The sequence below is a fragment of the Numida meleagris genome, chromosome 12 (assembly GCF_002078875.1).
Source record: "Numida meleagris isolate 19003 breed g44 Domestic line chromosome 12, NumMel1.0, whole genome shotgun sequence".
NCBI lineage: Eukaryota > Metazoa > Chordata > Aves > Galliformes > Numididae > Numida > Numida meleagris.
The window spans coordinates 3,293,530-3,318,914 of record NC_034420.1 but is presented as its reverse complement, the minus strand read 5'-3'; the positions used below and the strand labels follow the sequence as shown (position 1 = coordinate 3,318,914).

Sequence of the window (25,385 nt, the reverse complement as noted above, 5' to 3'; positions counted from 1 at the left end):
CAATTTAAGGGAAGAGAAAACAGAAAAGTACTATAACTATCATATCTGCTTCACTGTGTTTACTTTATTTTTTTATTTGGCAAGCAAGCTATTCCATCTGGCAAAGGATGAGGATTTTTAAGAAATTTCAAGTAGAAGCAGTTATTTGATTAGCTGATATTTCTATATCTTTTCCTAAAACATTTTAATCAGGTGTTTTCCTGTAAGGGACTAGGTACCTATACCATTTATTTATTCTAACGTAATCCCATTTTTTAAAGATCTAGTGGGAAGAATCAGAAATGTTAACTGCTCTGGTTACCTGTCACTAACCCCGTCTTGAAATATGAGTTTGAAAAAAGGGAAGCGCAGGGGTAACGTAGTGTAGTCAGTTTGGTTAGTGAAAGCTGCTTCTGGCTTGAGTTTCTCTACTGAAGCACTTACTGAACTTTTCTTGAGATGTGCAGAATGCAAAGGAAATCTGCAGAGTAAATTCAAAGAGAAAGGAAGGGGTCACCTTTCAGTAATGAGGCATTAGCATGCTAAATTCCTGCAAAAATTGTCAAAATGATCACACACTTAAGCCTCCAGTAAACTGATTTAAATCTTAGCCAGCCAGTTATTCCTCCATTTGAAGGAGTTTGAAACGACTTGCTGAGAGACCATTTGGATATTTTTCATCTCTGCCATATTTCTTGTAAGCCATGGCAGGCACCTTTAAGAGCAAGTAGTATGAAGATTTGCTTATTTATTTTAAACTCACGTGTTTAATTTCATAAGGTTTTAACATCAAAAGAAAAACAGGACAGAAAAAACTGTCACTATGACTGAACAAGTCCACTTTCAAGAGCCCTTTCCAACTGGTACTAATTTGCCTCTTTGCTGCTAAAACCTCCTGTAGAGTAGCATTACTCCTGGTCATCTCATTATTGGCTAATAAATCTATCCATCAATCGCAGTAACAGCTTTGTAGTTGATTTAGCAGATAATCGAAATAGAGTTAGAGGAGTTGTCAGACTCAGTTAATATTCTCACTTTTTTCTTCTTTTTTGCCCTCTTCAAGATACCTTTCCTTGGGGCTGGAATTAAAATTCATGAAAGAAGAGTTTCCGACAATCTTCGTCCTTTCCATGACAGAATGGAGGAATGTTTCAAGCATTTAAAAGTGAAAGTGGAAAAACAATATGGAGTCAGAGAATTGGTACTGGTGTCCTTTTTAATTCCTTTCTTGCACTTTCTTTACTTAATGCACATCTGGTTCTTCTCTTCTAAACAAAAGCATGTACTAAATTTTTGTTTCTCGTGGGTTTTCTTGTGATCTGAAGGTAATAAGACCTGAGTTTTATAGCCAGAGAGCTGATAAATTCTCTGACCTATCAAGCATTCCTCATTTTGAAAGACTGGGAGTATTTTATTATTTATATTAAAATGACAACTGTTTTCTTCTTTATAAGGACGTGAAAGCAAATAGTTGTGCTTCTCAGCTTTTTACTTTTTCTTTCTACCTTAGAGCTTCAATCTGAAATTGGTCTTCCTGTGCTAACCATTTCAGCTGTGTTCTGAAGTAAAATCCATGATGTAAATAACACTAAAAATATTACCTGATACCAAAAAGCAATATATGGGAATAGAGGCACTACTGCCATTTTACCCTGTCTAATTCTCTTCGGTAGCTAGCATGAGCTTTTTTATTAAAAGAAAAGTAATGCATGAAAACTCTGTAAAAAAAAAAAAACTTGAAAATATTTCTTGGAACTATATACGTTTCCAGGTCTCGCGAAAATCAATCTTGATACATATGACGTTGGAAGCCAAATATTTTCTGGATAATGAGGGGAAAAAAAAAAAATTGTGTTTTTATATGAAATGTTTTTAAAATGTAGTTCATATGTTTAAATTGAGATAAATTGAAGTAGATGGAAAAGTAACTTATGGTATTCATGCATAGGTAAATGCTCAAAAACCTGGTTCAGCTCATGATGCGGTGATGAACTAAGGGAGACATGCTCATCCTGGAAATACATGACCAGGAAATGAGCAGAGCATGCTGTAATTCTACATCCCAGAAGTCAGCCCTCAAGAAAGAAAACAGTTCTAGAATTAGCCAAGAAATGCTGTCCTTGTCCCTGCTTTATTAGTGAAGAGGAACAGGAAAGCATTTGGAAATACATCAGATTGTTTCAGTTAACTCGGTATCAGGCTGCAAAGTATAAATAATTGTCAACATCGAGCTGATTATTATTTTCATACTTTGCAGAGAGACATGATGTAACATAAAATTTTGTACATTATTGGTACATGAGAACATGGAGAGTCCTCCTGTTCTTCCTGTCTGGCTATTTGGGAAATACCAATTCTGTCTTCCATAGCAAACATAAAATGAAAAAAGGCTACATTAGTGTGTAGAGGTGGCAGAAGCTGTTGTACTGAAGACAGAACATGATTAATGTCTTCTAGCAAGGGCTAACTAAAACTATTTGCCCAAGCAAGTGGGCAAATGTCCTGCACTGGGCATCTGATGGAAATGACCTGCAGGCCTCTTATGGCCTGTACTGGGGCTGTTCAAAGTGAGATCAGCAGACACTGTTTATTATTTTTTTCAGACACAATGCTAATTACGTCAATTGTAGTTTATTTAGCTACTCACTGTATCACAGATTTTAAGAGGTCTTATGGTAAGACCTCCTAAGAGTATATCCAGGAAGAGGGAACAATCACAGTAATTAATGGTAGCAAATATCTTCTTTCATACCAACTGTTAAAACATCTGTGCTGTCTTCAGAACCTAGAGAAAAAGGATGAAACAAGGTTCACCCAAACCTGTTTGATAGACTATATTCCTCTATTCCATCTTATAGCCAGATTTTGATGACAAGAGAGTGGGACGGCCAAGATCAATGCTGAGATCCTATCGCCAGTTGTCGGTTATTTCAGTGGCTTCCATGAATTCAGACTGCACTACTCCAAACAAAATTGCACCGGAAAGGTTGGTTATTAATATGATTTTTCTCTGAGTCCTGCTTTTAAACCGGTTTTATGGGATGAAACTAAAAGATTTACTCAAAAAATAAAGAGGCATTCAAGGTTAAAGCCCACTAGCAGTCTCTTCAGACTATGCAAAAATTTTATTTAAACTTTAGCTATCATTTCCTCCAATCTTAAAGATACAGTATTTCCACCATAATAGACCAAATACGCTTGAGTCTCAATTTAAAAAGACATTTCTTCAGAACAATGTGAATGACAAAATAACCAGTTGAAAAACATAAAGAACTGGTGAGAGGGAGGATTGTCCTACTATGCTTTTTTACCTGTAGCTCTGGAATATACAAAAGTTTTGGAGTTCAAATGAACAGTTGTAGATGCGTTTGTTTAGTTTTTCATCCACAAGTTGTTCTGAGTGCTTAATAAATGTTCCTTGGGGCACACCGAGTTTCTTCACAAGCAAAGCATGTATAAATGGTGCAGTGCTTGTGATTGCTTTTTAACATCTGATCTCTCTTTTTGAGAAGTTGGCTTATAAAAAATAAAAGGTCTAAAGGTGTATGACACTAATTTGGAAGCGTCTCTAAGTAAGTGAATACTACTTAATTAAATTTTAAATGCTCCCAGGTTTGAGTTTTCTAACAAAGTTGCATATTATCATATGTTATGAGGTTTTTTTCCTAACATTCATGTCTACGTGTTTAGCACGCAAACATGATTTGTGTCATATCTATGAACTCATGTCTCTAACAAACCCGGGCACCTCATATGTAACCAGGAAATTATAGTTAAGCAGCTGAATCGTGCACCTGTTGTGCTTTCTCATGATATCCTCTCAGATGGCTCAGCAAATTAACCTATTTTGCTTTACCTGTTTGTAAGCTGTAAATTTCAGCCCCATGTTCAATTTCATCAGCAGAGAGGGAATAAAGCTAGCATTAATTTCATATTCGTTTTTAATTAAATGAAAAATAGCCCAATATTTAAACCATAAAAATTTTACAAGTGTTGGAGGAAGATTTTATCACTCTGCACAGCGTTGTCCCATATGGTGAAATAAATAGGAGAATGCATTTAAATCATTATTAGAGACAGTGTTACTCCTGTTCCACTTTGTTCAATAACCAGAATAGCAGGTCTTGCTTTCAGCACCACCATCACCCCACATAAATCCACTATGTGAGCTCTCACCTCATTTCCTGTAGGAGTCCTTGAGCTAGTGCACACATGTTCAAAAGGAGATCTGCACTTCTTATTAATATTTTACAATCTTTACAACATTTGAAGACATTGTAATACCTCCTGGAGGCATCTTTATAAGCAGCTACATTTGCGAGCTGAAACATGTCACATAGATTCTGCCAGTGGTTTGCAAGGCTACATAGAAAGTCAGAGGAAAGGATGACCTGCATTTATATTTCGCAGGGAAATGATGTCAGAATACAAGTGTCTTTTAAAATATCATTCAGCAACTTCTCTATTTTTTTCTTTTTTGCTCCTGCAGCTTTGATCTGGAAGCAGCGCTACCAAAGCCAGTAAAATCAGAGTCAGAGAAGAATGCTCCACAAATTAATCCTAACCCTGAAGTTAAGATGAGAAGGTCCAAGAAAAGAACAAAAAGAAGCAGTGTGGTGTTTGCTGATGAGAAGACAGCACCTGATATTTCCATCTCTGATATGAAATGTGTATGTTCCTGATTCAGTCATATTTTATAATCCATAAAAAGAGGAAATCAATCCTTCACTTATCCAAAATTATATATATCACATAGAACTCTAGCTGTCATAAAAGGAAATATGCAGGATACAGAGGCAATCTGACCTGCTGTGAATGAAATTTGCAAGATACTGAGGAGGAAACAAATCAGTGGAAAAATCAGATATATTCTCTATGTGCTTATGATGACAGATAACATAGCTCTGTAGCCGCGTAATTCTGAAGCTTGTTTAACTTAAAATGGAGTACTACATTGTGAGGGTAAAACAAGCTTTCCTGTTGAGAGGAAATTCACTGTGCTGACACTTCATGGCAGCTCCTTGTAGTCAGGGCTATTTCAAAAGTGATGAGTCCTGTACTTCTTGTACTTCGTTGTGGAACATGCAGCTGTTAGGAAATTGCAAGATTGCAAACAGTGTTCCTTAAATGGTGCCAGACTGAAGTTTGGAAGCACTGGCATCTCTCACTTCACAGATCATCTGAGTGCCTTTATCACACTAATAGATCAGTGAATGTCTTATATAACACACACAGTGCATTTTTTTTTTAATACTTTAGTCCTCAGGAGACTTCTTCATCTAATGTAAAAAGAAGTAAAAAAATCTGAAAGATGTCCTCTTGATAGACAAGCCCTATCTAAATTAAAATATCAGGCACTACATGACTGCTGAATGACAAAGAGTGCAAGTCATTTGATCAAAAATTTTGGAAGAATCATCAAAGGCAAAGTGAGTTGAATAGAAAGCTAAGATTCTTTTAGAAGATGAGTATCTTAGTTCAGAGCTCTTCTAACTATTCTAATCAAGTCTTACAGAGATGGTTTTGTATCTTTATGTATGAACTTGAAACTGGCAAGCAGTTAAATTCATGTCTGAAAAAGTATTTTCACTTTTTATTGACCCTTGAGTTTAAAGATCCCTAGAAGAATAAAGGTGGAAGGGACGTTGCAGAAAGTTACACTGACCCATCCTTTCTTAAGAATGGAAAGGAAGGAAAAAACTTGATTAATTGCAAAATAGTGTGACTTTTGGCTGATGGGCTATCAAGTTCAACATTTGATTTCACAGTTGAGAAAATTTTGAATGGAGCAGGAAAAGCCTCTAGTCCTATCACTGGTTAAGTGGGAGAAGAGGGCAATCCCCACCTCTCCAGAACATCCTTTCAGGCATTTACAGAGAGCAGTAAAGTCTCCTCTCAGCCTCCTCTTCTCCAGACTAAATAATCCCAGTTCCCTCAGCGGCTCCTCATAAGACTTGTGCTCTAGATCCCTCACCAGTTTTGTGAATGACTTGCAGCTAGATCTTCCCATCTTCTGTGTCCCAAGTCTTTGAGCACTGAATTGTGGCGAAACTTATGTTTGTCTCTTTTCATGTCCTCATACAAGACAGAAATAAAGCATGTGAGGTGTTCTGAGAAGCATTAATATACAAATCCAAGTAGCATCTTTGCCCTTTGACTAAATTAAATACAGGTATATGTAACTGTGGGACTCTCACTACATACTGAGCTGCAGGATTTTATTTGCTTCAGAAAAGCAGTGACAATCCTTGCAACAACCAAACTAGGTACATTAATTCAATAAGGAAACGTGTTTACCAAACTTCATTTTATTTTGCAAAACACGATCAGAGCTGGCTGATGGTATTATTCCAAAGATGGTAATAACACCATCTTATGGGTTCCAGATGACAGAATGTCTTCTAGTTACATTTGTAATGTTTTTTCTTTTTTGTTATCTTTGTCAAATGAGAAATATTTATCTAACTAGAAAACATCATTACGAGCTTTGCATGATTTTAGTTAGGATAGAGTGTTATACATGGGATCAATTCTACTATTTACCTTCAATGTTGATTCAGCAAATAGCCCCATGGAGAGCTAGGGTTGGGCATAATTGTTTAATTATTTTCTCTTCTCCTTTTCACAAAACATTACTTTGCTTAGATCTTTGTTCCTTGTATGTCACTTCATTATTAATAGCATTACTTTTTTTAAAAACAGCTGTCAAGGAAGTACGAGTTCATGAGTGACACCAACCTCTCAGAACATGCAGTGGCACCTCAGAAAACATCTGTCCTCAAGCAGATGAGCTCTGTCAGTCGTTCAATGCCAACTATTCCAGGTAAGCTTCTTATGGTAAGACGACAAGCATTCTGCACTTCTTGGCAACTTAAGAGAAGGATAAAGGGTTAGCTCTGAGCAAAAGCAGGCAGCTATCTGTGCGTGGCCCTGAGTTTCTGAGGCAAAGATCACTTTTTAAGTGTGTATTGTGCATGCGAGGCTGGACTGTTGCTTGATAACACCCCTGCCTAGTAGTAAATACAAGTTCTAAAAAACTTCTTTCTGGAGCTCTGGATCTTGCTTCCTTGTATAGTATGAGGATTCCCTTGTGTTCAAAAAGGCAAGGTTTATTCATCTTCTCTGATCTGTAGGGCCTCACTTGCAGAAGCAAGGGCTTCGCTAGTCTTCAGTCAGCGCAGTGTCAGGGGGTTTCAAACAGGAAGAACTGCACTGTACCTTGCTTTGGCAGATGAATTTCCCCAAAGGTTGCCCAACAGCAGGGACGTCAACTTCTGCTATTGATGTTAGAGAATAATCTTATAAGCCTTCCTCTGAGAAAGAGGAAGGGGAAATGAAGTAACACAACTGTCCACTAGGAAGACTTATGACTGTGTAGTAGAGAAGGGAAAAGTGTAACTTAATGTTGAACTTATTTCTAGGCCAGAGTGTACAAAGAAAATTTTGCACAATTTCAGTATCCCTTGCCCCTCACTTCTTCCATAGCATATCCAGTTTCTTAGCTTGCACTTCACCTAGCTCTCTCGTTGTTCCTATCTTTCCAGATGGCTAAAGCCAACATTTATTAGAACACAACAGTAGTTTCCTATTCAGACTCAATCAATGAATCAAATTTATTGATTTTTTTCACTATTCATTTATAATGCAATGAACCTCAGTATTCTGAGTTGTACTTTTAGATTACAAAAGTCTTGTTTCTCTCTAATAATTGCATTAGTTTGATATTTCAAATTCTGCTTTAGCTCTCTCTGACTCTCCTTTTTTTGTTTTGTTTTGTGCAACAAATGTACTGTTCTAAGGATTAACTATGTCTGTTAGCCCTGTGGCACCTGATGAAACAATTGCATCACACAGGCTGAGTCAGCCAGTGTTTCCTTCCACCTCAGAAGGTGATAAGAAAACCTTCAAGAAGAAGAAAGTGAATCAGTTATTTAAAACAATGGTAAGTTCTGTGTGTTTATGGTAAAAAGAGCTGCCTCTTTAAAAATTCGGAGCAATGAAAATTAAGTTATTTTAAAACACCATGAGACTTTAAGTTAAACTGTTGTCCTTTTTTGCTTCTCTCGTCAGAGAGAGAAGTGGAAACTATGGGTAAGCAAAACTTTTCCTCTGACTGTGCTTTTTGAAGTTTGGATGTACTTGATATGTTTAACATAAAGGAACAGATGTGCACTTCTGCATCTGTACCGCAAGAGGTCACATTTGACCTACTGATTTTCTCTGAGTTATATAGCACTAGCAAAACCAATTATTTCTTGTTCAGTTGAATTGCATTGTGCAGTTTCACTAGCATCAAAGTATGGTAATCATAGCATGTATGGCAAAACATGCAGAGTGTGAGTTCATTGCTGGTGTCAGAGATAATCATTATGAAGTAGAAATCGGTGGCTATTGCTATACATAGTGCTTAAGCATTCTGTGACATCTGTAATGTTTTACATGTTACCTCTATACTGATATTTCAAATAAAAGATTGATTTTTGTTGATTTTTTTTTCCTGGCGAACAGGTTTCACGTCCATCCATTCGTTCCTGCAGTCTTTATATAGATATATATAAAAATAGGTGCTTCCAGAACAACAGTTAGGGTACTCAGCAGTTACATGTTTTCATAGTCATTTATTTCTGGTAGGGACAAAAATACTCTTAATTTGAAGCCTGTGGGGTGTAAATTGTGTTCAGTATATCAGGTAATGTTCTTTCAAGCCTGAGAAGTAACAGCTTTTCAGCATGACCTCATCCATACACATTCACATGTAAACTGCATATAAAATAAGAACAAAATATCCCATTTTTTCACATCTAAAAAAGCACAGAATAAATCCTCTTAAAATCTACTAGTGTAGTGCTTCCACAGTATCACTGAAATAATGTGGACAGGTTTATGTACAGATGTTATGGTTCTACAAGATAGAGAAATTAGTTTGAACTATGAGATTTGGACAATGTTTTTTTCTCTACCCACAGAGCACAGGCACAAGCTAGTAATTGGTGTACGTATTACTGAACCCAATATAATAGTCATTTTAACACCTGTCATTCTGATCCTCTTTTTTTTTGCAGCGAATTTCAAAAGTTCTAGAAGATGGAAAGCAGCCTGTGGAGCAGCATTTCAAATCTTCATCTACAGACTTATAATTCATTAAATGACCACCTTTTAAACAATAATAATATACATCTCTGTATATATCCTATTTTAGACTGCTGTCTACTGTAAAGAAAGTCACCAGTAACATAGGTGACTAATAGAGAATATGAACAAAGGTATTCGTGGGCTCTGATAACAGTTACGTGATACAGATACAGGAATAACATTTAAAGCAAATACTTCAGGATGGGCTCACTGGGATACAGAAAAAAAGTTATTGAGCCTCTGGTTATACAAATCAAAGGGCATCGTGTGTTCCCTGTGATAAAAACTCATTCATGGTAAGAAAGATGCTAAAAGGTCATCTGCAGTGCTTACCATATCATTTAAGTCCTGTTCTGTTCTTTTCAAAGAGCATATGAGTTATCCTTTCTGTAGCTTGTATAGACACATGCTAGTTACCTTTAAACTACTGCTGGCAGTGTGGTCAAGGCAGCAGATGGCTCAGTGCAAAACAGTCACTAAGATTATACTCTGTGGCTGTTGGATTTACAGTCCTCAAGTCCCTCTGCTGCTCCTGCCACACTGCTCTGTGTCCTCAAATCTGTCTCAGAGTTGAGTCCTTGATTGTGCCACCATATGACCAGGTTATTTTCAGAATGGCAGCTATTATACTGAAGCTGTGCAAAAGTTTACTTAGATGTGTACAACTTGATACTACAACCAGCAGTATGATAAACAAAAGCTGCATTTTCTGCTGTTTATCAATAAAATATTAAAACTTTACTTGCCTTGAACCTGTCTCACCGGAACATTTATATTCATTACGCGTGTCAATAGCTTCTTACTGACAGCAAATGGAACTACACAAGCCCAAGGCTTATGCTTTCCGAATAGGTTTTCTGTGTCTACAACTGATGAGGTAGAGTTGGAAGTTACCACCTCATCAGCATGAAGTTATACAGCAACACAGGTCAGCATTTCCTTCTCTTTTTTAATAACCTGCCAGTTCTTTCTAAAGGTAAGTAGTTTGTCCAAAATTAAAAGTTTCTCAAGGAGAATAATTGATTTCCTTCGCATGCACCTGGATATTTCAGACATCTGTGTAAAATACAAGCATTTATTGCATTGTGGATGGGAGGCTGGTCTTGTTGCCATTCGTGTGGATATGGGGAAGAAAAAGAGACTAAAATTATTCCTTGCTAAGTGGTGGAATCAATGTAAAGGCAACTTGAGTTTGTTCTGTGCCTGTAAACAATTTTATGTTCAACATGAATAATTTAATTAATTTGGACTCTCTTTGCAGATTGTCAGTGTGATGCTGTTTTCTACAGAAATAATTAGCAATTGTTTTCTGCGAAAAGTTTGAAATATTTGCCATAGGAGCTAATACGGTACTAAAATGCAGCATACGTTAATACTGAATTTCTAAGTGATGAAAATGATCAAAGGCAGAGAAACAAAATGGGTCTAGCTTTAACACTAACTACAGGGTTTGTTGGCATGGAAATTGGATTTTTTTTTTTTGCTTCATTTTCTTTTCACAGCTACTTGATGGATAGGCTTCTGAGGAAGCATACAGGAAAAACATCAAGCTCAGTTTAATAGAGCTGTTATCTCTCAGTGGGATTAAGTGAAAGGTTGAGGGATGCATCTTTTGCATATTTCACATCTTGCTCACTTGGGGGAAGGAGGAAGAGGATACCCAGGTTGTCCTTTGCTATTATTTGCAGATACATTAAGGAAGTATTTATATCACAAAAACAAATTATTTTCAAGCTTTAGTTATACTATTAAGGAGTGAGAAGAGGATGAGTCAGTAACTGTTTATTCTTTATAAAGATATCCTAAAGGTTATCTTCTGCCTATTATATCTTGTAGCTATGCTTGTGTGTGAGAATGGAATAAAGGACTATAAGCTCAAGGTGTTGTATAAACAGTAAATACGGCAATTCAAAAGAAAAACGGATGAAGAGTGGAAAGGAAAGAAGAGCACAAAAACAAGTTCCTGGAAAGCACAAGCACAATATTAAAATCAGGTCTGGTGTTGATTGTTTAGCTAGTGGCTCAAGGTTCATGCTTGTGTTTCGATTCAGTTTGTATAATTTTTGATGAAGGGTTTATATTCACTCTTAATTGATGAAGTGTTAGCAAAAATCATATTAATTGTCCAATATCACAGATTCAGACTGTTCCTGCCAGTCTGATTCTGTATCTTTTCCAAGCCTGAAATCATGTAAATTAACTCTGAGCAGAAAAGGAAAAATAACAAAGAAAAAATAACTGTCAAGAATGGAGCGTATATGGAACTGGGATTTAAAAGATGTTGTTTGTACATCAAACTGTAGAAATTCATAAGTTTCCAGAAACTGTACATACTGACATTTAGTCCAACAAAACAACAAATGATGATATGGGATAATAAAGTGCAAGTACAGCAACCTGGCAACATGCATTTAAAAACATAAATCAGCACTAACTATTGTCATTTCTATCACAACAGACCAGGCCTTTATCTTGCATGTGCAGAGGAGGGTGTACTCAGACAGTAGCGAACCTAACTTGATGTTCCTCAGAAATGAAGCTCAAAGGGTAGAACCCAACTCCAGGATAGGGTCAGGCCTTGGCTGCTGTCCCAAGGAATTAATGAAGCATGTGTAACTTCACCTGTAACCTGCATGGCTCCACCACCTCTCAACATGCAAGGTCAGAAAAGCAGTTCTTTAGACAACAATGTTTTCATGTACTTTTTGTATCAGAGTTCATTTCACTTCCCTCGGACACTTCAGATAGTCTGGACAGTAACAGCCTGGCTTTCAGGATTGCTTGGCACTAAGGTAACCATTGGGTAATGTGAGTCTGTAATAACCTATGTTTAGCATGGGATAGAAAAGGCTGCATGTGCAGCTAAGGTTTTGTGTGTTGACCTGTAGAAAGCCGTTACGCTGCAAACCATGTAAGATGCATTTAAGCTGCATGCCATGGATGTTCAGGTAGCCAGATGTCTGAATTTTAGACACGGGCACCTAAGCTTTATCTGTTACAGAATGCAACACTATTTTAATGGTGGTCTAGCTCCAGAAGAGCTGCTTTCAGTGGCCTATGAAGTCTGGTCTTAAAAGGGAAATGTTTGCATTCTGCTCTATCAAGATAACATGGAATATTTTTTTAACTATTTATTCTATATTCTATATATTCTATATTTGGCACTAGCTTAGGTGTTTGGCACTAGCTTAGGTGTTCAGTCTGCCCTTGTTTGTACAATGTAACGATTCTGTCCAACTTCTCATTATTAAATTATGACTGAATTATTCGTGTTCTTTGGAAATTTAATGCTCTTGAAATTTCAATAACAATTAGCTGGGGTAATGTGGAGGAAGGTGTTCAGAATGTAAGGCAGCAAGAGGCACTTTTATGAACAGTGGGAAGGTGTTTTATTAAAGATTTTACAGACCCCAAGAACAGAATTAATGTGTGAAACATGAGTATTTTGTTGCAGGTACTGCTTGACAGTGGACTTTTAATCTGTATCATGTGCAGTCTGTAGTTTTTCTATTACAGAGCGGATTTTTGGGGGCAGTAATGTGTGTCATATCACTTGTTCACTATGGAGTCCACAGATACATTAGGTATCATTGGATCTCTGTTTTCATTTTCCTTGTCAATTTTGTTTAGTCTGGCTTTTGGCTTTATCTCTAGTTGTCAGATTTGTATTATCAATTCCTTGACCTTTCTTCTAAGACTCATTAACTCAGGATTCTCAGTGTCTGTCTTGGGATGCCACGGTCCTTCAAGGTAAAGAAAGAGGATTGAATTTTTTCATAATTTCAGAAGTCCATTTATTTAAATTAATAATTTTTTTGATAGAAGGTCACAACAATCATCAGCAAGTTAAGTTAGAACAATAAGTTAAGCTAAAAGCATTAAAACAGTGTAAGTAGGTTTGCCTAGATCTATTACTAATTCATCTCATGAACTCTATATCTTCAGTAATACAGAGTCTGGAATATGTCTTACTTCATGTTTAAATTGGTGCCTGATTACTGCTTGATCATCCTGGCCTGTGAAGAACAGCTCATTAGAATCAGCATGGTGGAATACTCTGCCTTCCATGAGATTTGAAATGCAGGGACTATCTACGACCACAATTTCTGAGACAAGGAAGCTATAAGGGAACAAAACCGGTAAGCTTTCCTTAATTTCTAAGCAAGTAAGCTGAGCAGTAAGGGGGAATTTTTAGGACCAGCTGCTATATTGTGCTCCGTGTTTTAAAGCAGCAGCCATTTTACTGCAAAAATTTGTTCTGTGTATGCTGACATCAACACGAATCATCTAGCCCTTGGGCATTCTCTGTAAAGATGTCCCAGATCAACTATCCAGACTGTAAGAAAAGTAAAAGGAATTACTTATCCAAACACAGGGTCCTTCTCATGTAGAAATCAACAGAATTCAGTAATTTAAAGGCAAACTGTCTTTTGAGTCATCTCTTTTTAAAAACTCCATACTACGAGAGAGGACAAATAACATAAGGATCCTTTCTCTTGTTAATTTTTGGAGGTTTATATCTCTGTCTTCCCAAGGACGCAGAAGCATCCATGAAAAATACTTGCCAGCCATCTCGTATCCCTGATGCCTTGAAGTAGCCACTGATATTAGAGTATTTACTTGTATTTCCCAAACTGAGTTCCTACTTGTTCTTGAGCATTCCTTTTGGGATAGAACACTGGGCAACAGGCTTGGGGCTGCCCACAAGATCTAGGGACTTCAGCACTGGCAGCATTTACTGCAGTGGGGTGACGAGACAAGTTCTTTTTTATTGACTCAATCTGCAAATTTCTGTTCTGATTTGCCATCATGATGCAGTGTGTGCTAAAGATTAACACTGTAAAGGAATAACTGTTTTGCAAACAAACCTGTGGTGATTGTGGATTTCATGAACTTTAAAATGTTAAGTAAATGTGATCATAGTTTCATCTGATTGGGTTTTGGATAGAGTTTGAGGGAAGATTTTCCCCATGAAGTTTGCTCAAACATTTTTATACATAAGAAAGCAGTCTTGGATCGAGCTGCTCTAGATAGAGCTCTTTTAGCAGGTATGGTTGTATTTTGTCGCACCATAAAGCACATTCTGGTTGGAGACCCTTGTTCTACACATTCTTAGGAAAGTGAAGTCTTTGCAACGTGACTTCAATTGCTTGCAGTCTTCAGCAGTGCTCTGACTCACACTGTAGTACTAATGCTTGAATTCGTAGTCTTTCTCAACAAGTGTATTTAGACTTATTTCAAAAGACAAGACAACAGTGCTAACAGAAATCGATATTTGAAAACAAAAGAGCAAAGGAAACAAACCTAAAAGAAAGAGTTTAAAAAAGAAAGTCTCTTAGCTTGCAAAAATTTCACATGGAATTTCAAAGTATATAAATGATTCTAATACAAAAAAAATTAAAATGTTTATATTTACCAATTGCTAGTTTTACGGGTCTCAGAATTACTAATCTGGGTTTCTGTAATACTGCTAAGCAGGTAGTGGTCACAGTATAGAAACATACAAAGCTGCCTCTAGATTCCAAACTAATTCAATACATTCTCAAAAATTGTCACTAGGGGGAGGTAATAGGTTGCAATACTGTGCCCGTATGTCAGAACAAACTACTGATGTGTCTACCCATATTGCCAGAAAACCAAAGTGGAGCATCTGGGAGTGCAAGGATTAACAACACCGTAAACCATCCTATTCACAAATTAGATGATCTTAGTTTACTGCAGTTAAATCTTGGTTAAATTAAAACAAAGTTTAACTATAACTGGGTGTGTCCATAGAGTAGTTCACTGCGCTTACACTTGTTCTGATTCACTTTGCAGTTTTAGTTGCTAATTACTTTTTCCCGTGTGTGTGTGTTGTGCAAGTACCAGAGGGCATAGAGACCACTGCGAACAAAACATTAAAAAAACTGAAGTTATATATTTCCCAAAAAAACCCTTGGTTCAAAAACATCTTTTCAATGAGGGGAAGCTGACTTATCTGCACAAGGAAACTGATGGTGAAATCTGACTCAGACAGAAGTATTACATGCTACTATTTTTTTCTTTGTAATACTTTTGTTGTGCATCTCACTGAAGTGCACAGGAACTTAAACTCTGAAAGCTTTTCGAAAAGCGTGCAGATTAATTTGCTCAGTAAACACAGCTGATGTTCATACATCTCACTGGATTTTAGAACCATTTACCTCTAGTATAAACAAACATAGTAGGCATAGAAAAAGCAGATAATCTAAAGCAGGTGAGCGTGTCAGCTGTTTGGAAGCTGGTAGGAGCAGTGAGGTTTTCAAAATCTGATGGACTGGGGTATCTATTTGTAGTATTTTCCCAAAATTGGGAGACACCCTAGTTGCAGAATCTGTCCATCTCTGGTTAAACTTGAGGCATCTCTCCTTCACAGCTGTGTATGTAAATGCACGAGATTGTAAGGGAGCCACAGGCAGCTGAATGGAGGCTGTGCATTTCTTCCTCTCTACTGCCTGTAATGGGTAATACATTAATCAGGAGACTCCTAATGCCCTGTGCCATATTATATCTTGGCAAGACGGTGGAAGGTCTTTGTTGAAGCAGGAGTTATGACTACTCTTATTATCATAGTTCTCATGGTCAGAAAAGAGCCAGTAGCACTTTAGGTTTTATAGTCTTCTAAAATTCCAGTTATAAAGCTGCATGAAAAATTCACAATGGATTTGTTCTATAAGTTTTTAAAAATTTAAGGTCATTCTAGCATTGCTGCATTAATGGCACTGATCTAAACGATGACACCTTTTCCATTAATTTAATATTCAGTCAGTATTTCTAGAAATTAAGCTCAGTTCCTTTGGTTTGAAATCCTGTTTTACATTCCCTATGCTTGATGCATTTGTTCCTCCTGATGGTGTGGTTTCTTTTGCGCATACAGTGGGCCAGTGATTACTGGAATAAGAAATTAAAACTTCTACAAGTCCTTCATGAGGCAAATAAGAATACAGATAACTTATCTTTACATAAAAATGTCTTACTGATGGATACTGAATTGTTTCTGAATTCAATATGTGAATTGTTTGAAACAGGTTGCATTGCTTGGTTTAATGAGTTGGAGATGTACCCTGTTTTTTTTTAAATCGAGTTTTTCCCCTTCTTTGTGACCACACGAATAGTTTACATGAACTTCTCTTCACTAAGATGTGATACCACACCAGGATTGGGGTTATACACAATGTTAACAGTACAGCCTAAAGTTTCATATTAATTAAAAACACAGCTGTGCACTGGTGGATTATCTGGCAGTACGTACTTTGATTTGGACCACGTGTAAACAATTTTTGGAAAATTAGCTAAGCACAGGTCACAGATTGCGCTGTACTGGCTACAGGAGGAAGAAGTGGTACACAGTATGTTACAAATTTTGCCAGGACAAAGTCACTACAAAATTTTTAACCTATTTGGGCAGTTAGAATGGGTATGTAGGAGCTGACTTAAAAACCTATGGAGAAGGACTGTTCTGCAGAGGCTTGGCCTCAGTCTTGCATTTTGGAGAAATCTAGAGGAGAGAATCTTTGTTTAACACAAGATTTGAGAACAATCTGTTTGATCAGGAGTGATGATTGATAGTCATGTGCACGCTGGGCTGTACAGTACTGTAGTGTAGTAAAAAGTTACTAAATAAAATATTAAAAATGTGATGTATCCTGCCTACAGAGACCTCACCAAATCCAATGCATTGTGGTCTTTGGAAGTAATGATCACTAAATTACAACTCCAGCATCAACTTCTGTTCTCTTTTTAGAGTTTTTCAGCCCTAATCACGTTCTGTTGAAGTACCTATGCCAGCATATTACCTGTTCCCACTTTCATTACATGGAAACTTCACTATTTCATTCTCCTTTCTTACTTCTGAAATTGCTGCCTCCCTGTTCTAGCTCTGCCAAGAACAGCTGTCCCAGTGGTGAGGACCCCAGGGCAGTGCTCCTGGCTATGCTCAGTTAACTCCACTTCTACAAGCCCTGCTCGGAGCAGTCGCAGCTTGAACAAAGTTTACTCTCGCCATGCTGCCTTTTGCCTGCATATGAACATCTGCACCTGAAGTGCTATACTGCAGTGATTCTCAGGCAGTAAGGTGTGCCCATAGTACTGACAAAGTACCATTTTTACAGGTGTTGTTTATATTTCTTTCTGGGTAGCACAGCCAGTTGGAAGAAAAATGTTGCTGATCAAATCACATCTGTGCTAGAAGCTGTGCCGGCATGCACTTGCCGGGGAGGGATCAGACCTTTGCACTTCCAGAGCTAGATAGGCAGAACCTTACAACTGTCTTTGTGTTTCATTGCTCTAAAAGCAGTACTTGCCATTCTTCACCTCAGAGCTTGCTTTACTTAGTTCTGTGCTGTACTTTGCTCAAATATCACATCAAAGTAGGTCTGGTAGTAGTGCGTTCTCAGGCATTGGCAGAGCACAGTTAAGGGCTGACCTTGCTAAAATGCACAGCATCAAAACGTTGTAACGATTAATTTGCAGAGCAAGTTTTACAGTCTTCTTCTGTCTCTGGTTGCAAAAGTGGTATTTTTTGTTTTGTTAAGCCTGTCATATTTTCGAAGTATTCACCCAGCTCCCAGTTCAATGTATTTTAACTGTAAGTAACGCATGCAGAACATCTTGGATAATAAGAATTTGGATGACGTGCATCAAAATCCATGTTAGAGTAAGCTGAATTTTTACTTCATGATATAAACAAACCCTAAGCAATAACAAATTAGGGATTTTCTTTCTTTTTCCTTTTCCTTTAAATTTCCTTTTTCCTCTTTTAGAAGGTGTGGTGGCAAAAAAATAATTTCTTCAGAAGACATTTTATTACGTTTTCTTTCATGCTAGCTTCTGGGTCTTAGCTCACTGTAAAACTGTCTCCTGCTTTTGCTCATTTGAGGTTTTCTTTAAATGCTGTTCCACTGACTCCTCTGTAAATACTCAGTGGTTTTTCTTTTTTTTTTTTTTAAAGTAGCAATATTTATAATAACAGCATTTGCAGGACTACAGATAAAATTTTAAAAGATGCCTATATATTAGTAAGTTAATTATGAAGCTGTATGCAGTGTTGCTCAGCCTTTCACATGTGTGTAACTGAGATTCTTACAGAGAGAAAAGTGGTTTCACATAGCTTTGAGAAAAGAGGTACTTGCACTGATATTTCCTGAAAAATGAGTCATTATTTCTTTTTTGTCCTAGCCACACTTTTTGTTCAGTGGTTGCCACATAGAAAATAAACCATCCCCACTACGTTGCACTAAGCTTTTGTCTATTTAATGTGTATCTGAATACCCTACTTAGCATTCACAAACTAATATCAATTTGTTCATTCATACTCGTAGTGCATATGATTTCATGTGCATTGTGTGTATTAGTTAAGTAACAGCTGTAGAGACATTTCTGAGCATCAAAATTGGCTCTGTCACCCTGTACAAAATATTTCAGTTGTATTTCATACTTTTCAAAGTAACAATATGAACATGACACTGTTCATGACACTCCCCACTAGTGTCATGGGGAGCGGGGAATCTTGGTGGAATCTTGTGCTGCAGCACAAAAGATTAAATGAAATGATGAATGTGTGACAAAGAAAAAAAGTCTTTGGTTCAGCCAGGGATTCAAATCTGCAGATCAAAGCTCATGTTTCTGTAGAAACTATGGGACTAGAACTATCTTACAGACTTTCTTGCCATATGAGGACTTTCTTTAATTGCACAGGTTATTGAGGCTGAGTCAAGTTCCAAATATTCGTATGTACATTCAGATTCAGAAAAAAAAATACAAATACCACTTCTGTTCTCTGAAGAGAGCAGCAGGTATGCTTCTAACTACAGTGGAGCATTCGGTGCAGTTGTACAGTCTAAGAGCTGCCCTCATTCTGAGGCAGATGTTGATGAGGCTGCAGCTCTGCTTTTTCTGATTTGTAAGTGCTGGGTGCCATGCAAGGCAGTAAGTATTTTTCCAAGTCATAAAAGGGCTGGAGGTTTTTGCTCATTACTTACTACTTACTTTTTGGGCCCACTTTTGTCTACATAGCTACAAATGAAGTTGGAATTTAGCTGAGAAAAGCGAGCTGAACATTGTATCTTTCCTGCTTGGAAATTCTGCTCAGTGGTTTTGTGACTTCTTTGTACCAGTCCTGCAGCAAAGAGGAAGCAGCAAAAAAAAAAAAAAAAAGATTTCCCATTTCAGTTCACCTATTTAAGCTCTAATGAAAGGTTTGATTATTAAGCTTGATTGTTTTTTTTTTCTCATAAGATTAATCCATTTACATCAATAAGATTACTCACGTGAATACCCAGTTGCAGAATTTGCCTCTAGTACTGTGATTGCCTAGGGGGAAGTACAAGGAAGTTGCAATTAAAGTTACAGAAGGAAAAGGAGGTCTGACCTTTTCTTTTCTTTTTTTTAATTTTAAAGTATGTCTACTGTTTCATTGACAAATGACAATGGCTTGTGCATTCTGAAGTGCTACCAGCAGGAAAACAAAACTGCTTTTATTTAAAAAGAAACAAAAACTGCATACTGTATCTTCATTGTAAAAGGTAGAAAGAGGTGGACATCTCTGAGTTGGGGGGTTTTAACTTCAAGGCACCTTAGGCTTTCTTTATTTGCATCACATTAGTGGAAAATTCCTTCATTCATTTAAGAAGATAAACAGTTGTAACATTCACGTTTGGTTGATGTGACATCAATGACTGGCTGGGACTGCCAGCATTCCAAAAGGGATATCATCCTAATCTGCAGCCACTCAGGGCCATGGGGCGGAGCCTGCAGTCCAAGCCAAAACACTTACAGGTGCATAAGTAAGTAGGGAAGGGCACAGGTGATGCACCTGTCTCAGGAAAGCACTAGCACGGGTGTGTCATAACTTATCAGCTGCCTGTGTTAGAGCATGAGCTCCTTTGATCCACAAACACACTCTCCACCACGCTGCAGCCCGCAGTTTCCAAATCTTGGTCAAGAACCTCCAGAAATGAATATCTACTATGAGAACTTCTTCCATCCGCAGAATATTCCTAGTCCACAGCGACCGAGCACCTTCGAGACAACGGACTACAACAGCACACCCAATCCTTACCTCTGGCTAAATGGACCTTCCATTACTCCACCACCATATCTCCCAGGATCCAATGCCAGTCCCTTCATTCCTCAATCTTATGGGATGCAAAGGCAACTATTGCCTAACATGCACGGCTTGGGAGGAACTGATCTTGGCTGGCTTCCTCTTCCATCCCAAGAAGAGCTTATGAAGTTGGTTAGACCACCTTACTCCTACTCTGCACTTATTGCCATGGCTATCCATGGAGCACCAGAAAAGAGGTTGACTCTCAGTCAGATCTACCAGTATGTGGCTGACAACTTCCCATTTTACAACAAAAGCAAAGCTGGCTGGCAGAACTCAATTCGGCACAACCTGTCTCTCAACGATTGTTTCAAGAAGGTGCCTAGAGATGAAGATGATCCAGGTATAGTTCCTCCCACCTTTCTCCCATCTTTTTAAATGTGATTAATCTAAAAATGAATTTATTTTTCTTAAATACAATTTACAATGTAAAATACATTGTGAAGAGACATGATAGCCTAGATTCTGGACATACACGTAGTGGCTTCTCTTTTTTCATAGGGCTGCACTGGAAGGCAAGCATGCATAGCTGAGTTCTGAATCAATATTGTTTTGACTGAGTCAAATCTCTGTAGAGAAAGAGATTCTTTAGTGCTCTAAATCTTCCTCAGAACCAAGCACAGGAGCAGCCTGAGGAAGTCACATTCAGAAATTATTTGGTGTAATGCGTATGACTTATACCAAACTTAACTGAGGATTAATGGAAAGAGGATAAAGAAAATTCAGACTAGTCGGAGAAGTCCACTGGCTTTAGGGAGTCAACTGTAATTATCATGAGGAGAGCAGGCTGCTTTTGTTCTGTTTCAAGTAGTGTTTTATTTGGAATTGCACTTTGGTTGTTTCCAACCCACTGGCTGAAATGTCATCAGATTGTTCCTTTTTTTTTTTCTTTTTTTTTCTTTTTTTTTTCTGTCAATAACTATTGAGAACCTTTTGGAACATCTGAAAACTATTCAATTATGTTGCCAGAAAGAGACAAAAATCTGGTTCTATTTCACTGGTAACTATCCTACCCCACTGAATCTGAAGGAGCAACCCATTATGGGATTTGATTACTCATTGCTGTAAATTTAGAGGACCAGTTATACAGTGAAAACCTCATTCCCCCACCAAGAAAAACAAAAAGCAAAACAAACAAGTCCTCCTAGTGGCTCTACTTGTAGTTCTAGCTGTGCATAGAGTCAGGGCTACAGGACACAGGGGGAAAACTTTGTTGTTGTTGTTTTTTTTTTTTCAGAATTCAGCAGACTTCTGCTTTTGTGTGGTTGCAGAATACATGTATTTTTTGCTCATGCAAATTTTCTGCTTCTGTGAAGATAAAACTGAAAAGTCAAAGAAAACTGTTCTTTGCTGACTGCGTGCATATTTTAAAACAAAAAAATATGTGTTTGTCCATCCTTGACAGGAAAAGGGAATTACTGGACTCTGGACCCAAACTGTGAAAAGATGTTTGACAATGGCAACTTTCGCAGGAAGAGGAAAAGGAAGTCTGACATTGGGGCTAGTTCTGCCCATCTTACACCTGAGAAATCCGAGGACAGCGCCTTGACTGGCAGCCCCAAAGCCATAGAGCACCAGGATCTTTTGGAAAACTCGTCATCTGGGACTGACAATCCACCTGATAAAGGATCTCCACCACCATCTTCCAGTAGTCCATGCCTTAGTAATTTCATTTCCAGTATGACTGCATATGTTAATGGCTCTAATTCAGTGGGCCGCTCAGTGCCATTGGGACTTAATGCTGAACCCATTGACAAAATGGGACAGAATATGGTAGGCTTAAATTCCTACTCTCCACTCTCTAATGTCCCCAGTCATGGTGTGGGAGAGTGGTCCAATTCTATGCCGCCTGCTCACCTTGGCTATAGCAACTCAGTGCTCAACCAGTTTAACACCCATTTTTACAGTAGTATCAGTACAAATAACACTCTGTTTTCCAGGGAGGGGACAGAGGTTTAAATAAGAGATCCTAAGACATCAAAATATAGCTATTTATGAGAGAGAGTGACCTGTGGGTGGGTAATTAGTGTTAGTCTGTTGTCTCTGGGACCTACATCGCATCCTACCTTCAGACAGCCCCAAACATTTTAGCCATTATCCTTACTCAAGTCACAAGCACTCCGTACTTGACAGCTCCATATAAAAATAAGAGACTGTAACAGCAAGAATAGCAAAGAGGTCTGCTGGAGACTGTGTTTGTACTGCTGCCATCCATGGTCCCCTATGGATGTCCTTGAGAGGGGTTACTGTTTACTTAGGGATGAAACCTTCTGGCATGGTACTAATTTTGCTGTGAGCTTTTAAAGCACTAATATACGTTTGGCTATGTCTGTAAATTACCTCTCTTGCTGATACAGGCTGTCTGGACTAGAAATGCTTGGTAAGTTCTTATTTGGACAAAGCTATTCTGAGACAGTGAAGGATCTATAGCAAAAAACTACTACATAGTGAGTAACCAGCAGGGGAAGAGTGAATGCCCTTTTAAAATTTCTCTAATGCTAGAGCATACATTGCCTCAATTCTGATGCTGCTTCACCTCCAAGGGGAACATGGTTGTGAAGCAGAATAGCATAATCACAGGCAGAACATTCATTTTGAAACTGAAAGAAAGCATAACAAAATATAATGGAGTTGTCTTCTGCTGGTGCAATCTGATCTTTGTGTTTTAAATTCCAAGTACAGGGTCAAATTCTGTGGAAAACATCTCTGTACTATGTATTTTCTTTCTTTTTGTAACAAAGTCCATGCAATTGTTTTGTCACTGTGTAAATATTAGGAATAATTCTTATTTTTTTATATTCTACCATAACCACAAACAAGATTTCAAATAAATGAAGTTTTTTTCAAACCCATAATTGAATCAAGTTTCATATTTATGTAAAATAATGTCTCAGGCTGTAGAGCCTGCAACAAGTGTAGGCACCACATTTTACTGGTATTTAACTGTACACAACTGTGCACTGATCAGACTTCCAGAATGATGGAAAAAATGCACTGTAATAGCTACTGCTTTGTCTTGATTTTTTTTTTTTTTAACTACACATGGATATAGTTTTGTTACAGGCCACCCCAGAAGCATTTTTAATAAAGAATTTGTATATAAGAATGTGTGTGTACTATGCTTCTTACATCTTTAAAAGCCTCCTTAATAGTTTGACTTATTCAAGTAAGGTCAGAGAGTGAGATAGTATATGTCAAGAGAATCAAAATTTGCATGCCTGAGGAATACAATTGGCTGCTATTATGCAAAATACTATCACAAAAGAAAAATAATCCTTACAGTTGCCTTATTGGAGCTAAGTGGTGCCAATCATTTAAAAGTTCAGAAACCAGACTGTATTTTCACAATGCTAATTAGCCAAAGTACGACTGCAATCTTTCCTACATTCTCATTTATTGTTTTGTTGTTATGACTATTCACTGAACTCACTCAATATGGTGAGTTCTCATTTGGAAGCTGAAACCTACCTCCACTGCTGACATTGCTTAGATAAAAAAATGAAATGACCTTCTGGCAGTGTCCTGCCGTGACTGTAAGTTCTTCTGAAGTCAGGCTGTACTGAGGCCGGAGCTGTAGCCTCCACCCTCTGCATTTTACAGCCCTTCCACCAGTACCAGCCCAGTAGGTGGGCCCTAGAACGCCCTGCAAGTCAGCAGCCAGCAGCATTTGTTACACAGAGACTTGCTCGTGTGACAACTGAGAAGTGCATTGAGTCAGCACTGTTACGTGTGGGATCCAGTAAAAATACAACAGACTGCCCAAAAATGTATCTCCTGTAGTGTACACAGTTCAGAAAACGGAGAGGAAATTGATTTCTTTGCTGCTGAAATGGAAAATGTTCCATTGTAGACTTATGGAGCAAAAGTGTGGGAAAAATAAAATGCAAGTTGCACCAAGGAGAATGATGTTGCTGAGCAATAGCAGACAGTAGGAAGCAGCTCCTTTGTCACTTTGGGTTGTGTTTAAAATTGTGCTTCCAAGAGGACAAGACTTTGTGCCTCTTTGCTTCCCAGAGACTATTAAGCAAATACCACTTTTGGCCTATAGGTAATGAGGAAGTACTTCTAACATGCCGGTTCTTCACAGGCAGAGGTATTTTTTCTACTGGGGGCCCTAAGTGCAGAGGTTACTTAGCTCTCCAGTGACCCTCCAGCTAGCTTGACACGCACCAACTCTGGTGATGAACCTGTTGTTCAAGGAAGAAGTGGAAAAACGCCTGCACGGGACACATGAACTATTATTCCTAAAGCAGAAAACTTTGTAACAAAAAATAGAAGCACTCTTCTTAACCTTTATTTTTTGCATTTTTTTTTCAGGGAGAATTGGCTTTGATAAATCATACTGATAGGTTCCCGGAGTTACTGCTCATCAGTCTAGCTCCTGCAAGAGAACTATTGTGCTTGTATGTCTAAGGTAATGCTCTTATGTATTTTGCCAGTATGGTAATTATATGGGGTTTGGAATGAAAAGCATCTCTATTGTTGTTTTTCTTTAGTGTCTTTGTTGTTGTTTTTAACTATACTATATTACCAACGTGTATTATTACATGCTATATTACAAACATTTACGGATTGGTGCTGCTTGGAAATATAACCTGGGCTTCAACAACTCTCATTAGTTTGGTCTGTGATGATTCCTGAGCGGCTGATCGTTACTTTCTTATTGTGTTTTGTTTTGAAATGTAGCTATCTTCACATACCAATGTAGGCACTGTGTTCTTTGACTCTTCAATTACTTGTTCCTGGTGTCAATGTAAAGTTAGCTTTTAAAGGTTGTTCCTATCTCACCAAAACCACAGCCAGCCGTGAAGAGTTCAGGATACGTTACTACTTCTCCTCCCTCTGCCATAACAAAACTTCTGCAAAGACTAGAAGCCTTCAGTGGCAGACAGTGTGCCTTGAGTAATGAGAAATAGGTTCCTAGATATAGTTGAGGCAGACCAAAGATTAGCTGCTGAATCACTGGGGCAGTTTCATTGTCACTAACCATGGAAGAAAACACCTTCACTGGATTCCTATTGCACAGTTTCCTGATTCTGCATCCTGCATTTGCAGCAGGAAAATCTGCAACACTTCAGCTCTAGTTTGCTGTAGTATTAGTTCTCAACTTCCCATCTTTCCCTTATAGAGTTCTGCCCAAATCACGTTAGAG

General features: G+C 37.9%; 2 protein-coding genes across 2 annotated transcripts in view; both read left to right on the top strand.

Moving 5' to 3' along the window:
- The window catches only part of DOCK2 (dedicator of cytokinesis 2), a 169,642-nt gene extending 159,779 nt beyond the window's left edge, over nt 1-9,863 (top strand). The window contains exons 47-52 of the mRNA XM_021410943.1: nt 1,043-1,180; nt 2,838-2,965; nt 4,469-4,649; nt 6,682-6,802; nt 7,779-7,921; nt 9,042-9,863. Of these exons, the coding sequence (XP_021266618.1) occupies nt 1,043-1,180; nt 2,838-2,965; nt 4,469-4,649; nt 6,682-6,802; nt 7,779-7,921; nt 9,042-9,116 (786 nt within the window). The 3' untranslated portion in view covers nt 9,117-9,863. The remainder of the gene's footprint in view (nt 1-1,042; nt 1,181-2,837; nt 2,966-4,468; nt 4,650-6,681; nt 6,803-7,778; nt 7,922-9,041) is intronic.
- Nucleotides 19,674-23,088, top strand: FOXI1 (forkhead box I1). The gene is made up of 2 exons (XM_021410946.1): nt 19,674-20,576; nt 21,639-23,088. The coding sequence occupies exons 1-2, from the start codon at nt 20,003-20,005 to the stop codon at nt 22,190-22,192; spliced, it is 1,128 nt and encodes a 375-aa protein (XP_021266621.1). The 5' UTR covers nt 19,674-20,002; the 3' UTR covers nt 22,193-23,088.